This window comes from Helianthus annuus, chromosome 10, assembly GCF_002127325.2.
Source record: "Helianthus annuus cultivar XRQ/B chromosome 10, HanXRQr2.0-SUNRISE, whole genome shotgun sequence".
NCBI classification, from domain to species: domain Eukaryota; kingdom Viridiplantae; phylum Streptophyta; class Magnoliopsida; order Asterales; family Asteraceae; genus Helianthus; species Helianthus annuus.
In genome coordinates, this window is record NC_035442.2 from 63,538,050 (window position 1) to 63,543,002 (window position 4,953).

The 4,953-nt window shown below is 40.3% G+C and overlaps 1 protein-coding gene across 1 annotated transcript; it reads left to right on the forward strand.

The window, feature by feature from the left end:
• Nucleotides 1-4,071: 4,071 nt before the first annotated feature.
• LOC110882246 lies at nucleotides 4,072-4,701 on the forward strand. Its single transcript, XM_022130321.1, has one exon. It carries the CDS (start codon nucleotides 4,072-4,074, stop codon nucleotides 4,699-4,701), a length of 630 nt encoding a protein of 209 aa, XP_021986013.1.
• Nucleotides 4,702-4,953: the final 252 nt, after the last annotated feature.

The following is a 4,953-nucleotide window of genomic DNA, read 5'->3' on the forward strand; positions in this document are numbered from 1 at the left end:
TATTATGCTTCCGCTGAACACGATGATTTGCATTTAATGTTATTGTAACAATTCATGTTAATGAAAGCTTTTACTTCAAATATGGTTATGAGTTCAATGTGATTGGTGGCTAGATCCTGGTACGTCACACGCTTCGCGGGGGTTTTCGCATGTGGTATTTTGGGGGTGTGACAACCCGTGCCCAAAGATCCCCGCCCACTATGAAACCCTCATCCCAAATCATCTAATCAGTTTACCATGGGATCCATATTCAAGTCTCAAAAATCGACATAGCATTCATAACACATAAACAACATTAAGCAGGCTAATGTTCATCGATTTATGTCCGAACATGTCAATTTATACCATCTAACAACCACTGATTCTTGTTATCCTAAGTACTAGAATACCAAGCCATTCAATACTCATGCAATCGGACATATTATCATCACATAACACCACTATTATCGAATCACATAACATCATTATTACTTGTTCATACTACACGTTGGACATGAATCATCTTCTATTTATTAACATATAACCTATGATCGTTCTTCTTCATATACAAAATCATAATAAGTTCCACATATTATAACACTCTTCCTAAACATCAACACATAAAAAACAATCAAATAATAATTAGCATAGTATGGATTCACTAACCAAGCTCTCTGATTAACAGGATGAGTTCTCACGAGGGGGGGGGGGGTCTCCTATGTCCGTCGCAAATCATGTGACAACCCAAACTTTCACGATTAGTAACGTTAGTCTTGAGATTCTAACTTCTCGTTATTTAATTCTCTTCAATGCGTTGCGTTGAACTTTCGGTGTGGTATTAACTTGGTTATTCTAACATGCTAGTATATTGGGCCAACACACACATACTGGGCTGGCTACAACCAAACACACGTATTTACCCAAATCATAGCTGGGCCGGCTACCATTAATAGTGTATTATGAGCCCACTTATGGACTTTGCGTGTGTGGATTACTTAAACTTGTGTTATTAATTGGCCTAGTCTTGCAAGCCCATACCGAACCAAGCCCACCTTAAAATCTAATTAGATTCTTATTTACGTACAAGTTGTATAAGAATATTTGAATGTTTGCAAACCCTAACCAACCTCACGTCCCTCTTCCCTGAATTGTGACGGGTAGTAGCAGACCCCCCCCCCCATCATCATCAAGACAACATCTCTTACAATCAAGTCTCTTGGTTTGTAATTCTGTTTGTGTTAAGTTTAATTATGTGATCTTGTTCGTATATGTGCTTAATTTACAAAGAATGTATACGTGAGGAATATATATGTGCAGTGAATGGGCTCGGATATGTGTTAGTAAATGGCTGGATGGTGTCTCGAATTAGGATATCTTCTATATATCGCTAATCTTGTTTGTGTGTACGACCTTGATTGCATGAAAGTGATGTGCATGGTATTAAGAATGTTGATGTGTGCTACTATGTATAAAAACCCATATTCCGAGTTGCTACTATTCGGTTAAATAATAAAAAAATTGGTTGTGAATGATCTGATGAAGTCCAGCGAAAGTTTGATGTTGATGATTGGTTGTGATGGTTTCACGAAGGAGTATCTATGATAAATACGGACCGTATATGTTCTAGGGATTATGTAAATAGTATTTGTTGACATGTTGTTGTTGTGGATGTTTGATCATGGTAATGAATGGATTGAGTGTAATCACATATGAAACTGGTAATAAGGATAAGTCCATGGATTTGCGTTGCATGACCAATTGTTTGATTTAATTAATATATAAGTGATCGATATAGTGGCATGATAAGAAGGATTACATGATTGATTAGTTGGGGTTGGATACATTTAAATATTTGCTATTGATAATATATGATAGTGATATCTGTTTTGAGGCAAGTATTAGTGATGTTTCATGCATATAAATTATATAAATTGATAAGGGTAAAATTGATGTTTCATGTGATTTTGTGTCAAAAGATAATGTGATCAAAAGTCAAGTATATCAGTCCATATTAATTGTTTGTTGTCAGGTCACACATGAATAAAGTGATTAAGATTGCATGTTATTGAGGTCCAATTAGATTTTGATTCAAATCATGTTTGTCAGCCATAGTGAATTGAATTGATTAGAAATAATAAAAAGCAATTAATACATTGTCAGTTTTCATTCAAGTTTACCAGGATCAAAACATTTGCTATCAATAACCATGTGGATGGTAATAGAAATGATGGAATCCCTCCCATGAAAAAACAGACGTCTAACCTGGCATCATCTGCCAAGACACTCTTCCAGGATGGGAGATCGTATGTGGATCTGGTGAAGGGCTATGATGGGGGTGTAACCAATGGGGCAAAAGTAATCTCGGTGGGGGGGGGGATCTCTTTATCCACTTCATTGTGTTGGAAGATCGGTATTGGGTCATGCAAAGGAAGTTGTGTCAGTTTGTAGTATGAGGCAGAAGATTGAAGAGGAAGGTATGATTGAAGTTGGTTTATCCTTTGTTGGTGGAGTAACATATCTACTAACGTTTAGAGATAAGGAGTATGCCAAATTATGCATGGAGTTGCAGGAAGGATTCTTTAAGGCTGTCTTCTCTAAATTCGAATTATGGAACGGGGAAGATATACCATATAGTAGACTGGTAAATCTGTGCATCTCTGGTGTCCCATTCTTGATTCGTGACTATACTCTCTATGATAATATTGGTAGTATGTTCAGTGAAATAGTGCAAAAATCATCCTTCTCTTGGCAGGAGGATGATACTTCGGGTGGTTCGGTAACGGTGGTAACCTCAAATCCGTCTAAAATTGAGGAGGTCGTTGTTATCAAGTGGAATAATAGATAAGTTGTTACTTGGGTGTCGGAATCAGCACAGAAATGGATGCCAGTCATGGAGGTCTCACCTTTTTCGGATTCTCAAGCATCAGAATCGAGTTCGGAGTCGGAGTCAGACTTAGATGAGGAGGATGCAGACATGGAGGATCTAGAGGAAGGTGAAATCGGAATGAACAGGGATACTTCTGATTGCTGGCAGGAGGTGGCCGGAAAGGATGGCCGGTCGGAAGAGGGGTCGGTGGTCGTTGAGAAGCCGTTGACGGTTGATCAACCGGTGGAGTTCGAAGAGTCGGGGGAGGGGCACCAAGAGGCTGTGGAAGACCAAGGGTTCACTTTGTTCAATGTTGATGGGGAATCGGTTAATCTGCATGGGAACGTGGACAAGGCGGCGCATGGTGTGGGAATTAATGAGTCACTACCAGACAAATTGGGGAATCCAAATAATGTTACCAGTGGTGGGCCAATCAACGCCAAAACAGGGGATTTTAAAGCTGGGCCCAATAATGTTATTGCTGATGCAGACCCAGCCCAAGCTCATAATCGTGGGAAAAGAAATAGGGATGTCCGAAGCCCACCTTCGATTAGATCAACTCAGGGGCCCTCTTAGCGATTGTTCAGTCAACATAATAGCTCATCTATAGACCCTATAGATCTGAAAACTCCAGTTCAGGAGACGAAAGGAAATTCGATTGAGGACGATCCTGTTCATATGGATCCTCCTAACTCTCCGACTAATCCACAGGTAGTGTCGGAGTGCGGGGTTCGTAATTCGAGAGAGGCAGCTGAACTCGGTTCGGCTGGGGTGGGTCCACAGAATGTTTTTGCTGAATAGGTGGAGGCAACGATCAGGGTTGGGTCGCTTATTGGGGTTGATCTGAATAGGTTCATTCCAGCAACTGAACAGCTAATTGCTGAAGAAGGTGCCACAAATGGTGCAAGATGAATTGTCTCTCAATAAACTTGCGGGGGGTGAGGAGTAGCCAGAAGTCAGATTGGATTCGGGGTCTGAAAACTAGTTACGGGGTTCACTTTATTGCCATTCAGGAGACAAAACTACAAGATGCGGAGTCTTTTAAGTTCGATCAATTCTAGGGAAGAGCTGAGTATAGGCTAGCGGTGGAGAATTCCCAAGGGAGATCTGGGGGACTTGCGTGTATGTGGTGTCCAGCGGTTTTCAGAAGCGTCGATGTTATTCATAACAGGTACTTTATTGTAGTTTCGGGTTTTCTTGTGCAAACGGGTTGTAGGATCAATTACATGAATATTTATGCTCCGAATGAGCCGTTAAGTAGGAGAGCGTTGTGGTCGGAGATTTTGGATGTTAAGAATTCATTACAAGGATTATGGGTTTTGATGGGTGATTTCAACGAGGTTAGGGATGCTAGTGAGCGTCTGAATTCTGAATTTGTAGAAGCTAATGCGGATGCATTTAATCACTTTATTCTCTCAGCCGGTTTGGTGGAGTATAATATGGGTGGGGGCAATTACACATATATCTCCGATAATGGGAAAAAGTTAAGTAAACTAGACCGGTTCCTTGTATGTTTGGGCTTCAAGGAGCAATGGCCAAATGCAACAGTGCTTGCATTGGATAGGGTAGCGTCGGATCACCGCCCTATTATTCTTTCTACCGTCCAATCAGATTTTGGGCATATTCCATTTAGATTTTTCAATTCGTGGTTTGAGCTGCCTGGATTCCTTGATTTTGTGCTTCAAAGGTGCGGTGCTTTCTCTTTTTCGGGTTCGGAAGATCTTGCCCTAGCTATAAAGTTGAGGTGGTTAAAATATAAGATTAAAGCGCGGTTGAAAGTGGAAAAAGAAAATACAGAAGGTCTGTATGATACAAAAAAAAGGAGGTTGGCTACAATTGAAAACCTAGCGGAATAAAGAATGTTGGTGGAAGAGGAGTTGGATGAGAGAGCGGAATGTAGGAATTATTTGGCTGTATTCGACAGATTAAAACAATTAGACTTGAGACAAAAATCTAGATCTAAGTGGGCGATTGATGGTGATGAAAACTCCGCTTTTTTCCATCATATTATTAACTCCAATATTAGTACGAATCGGTTAAATGGATTAATGGTTGACGACGTTTGGATTACGAATCCTTTGGCTATCAAGGAGTCCCTGTTCGGTTTA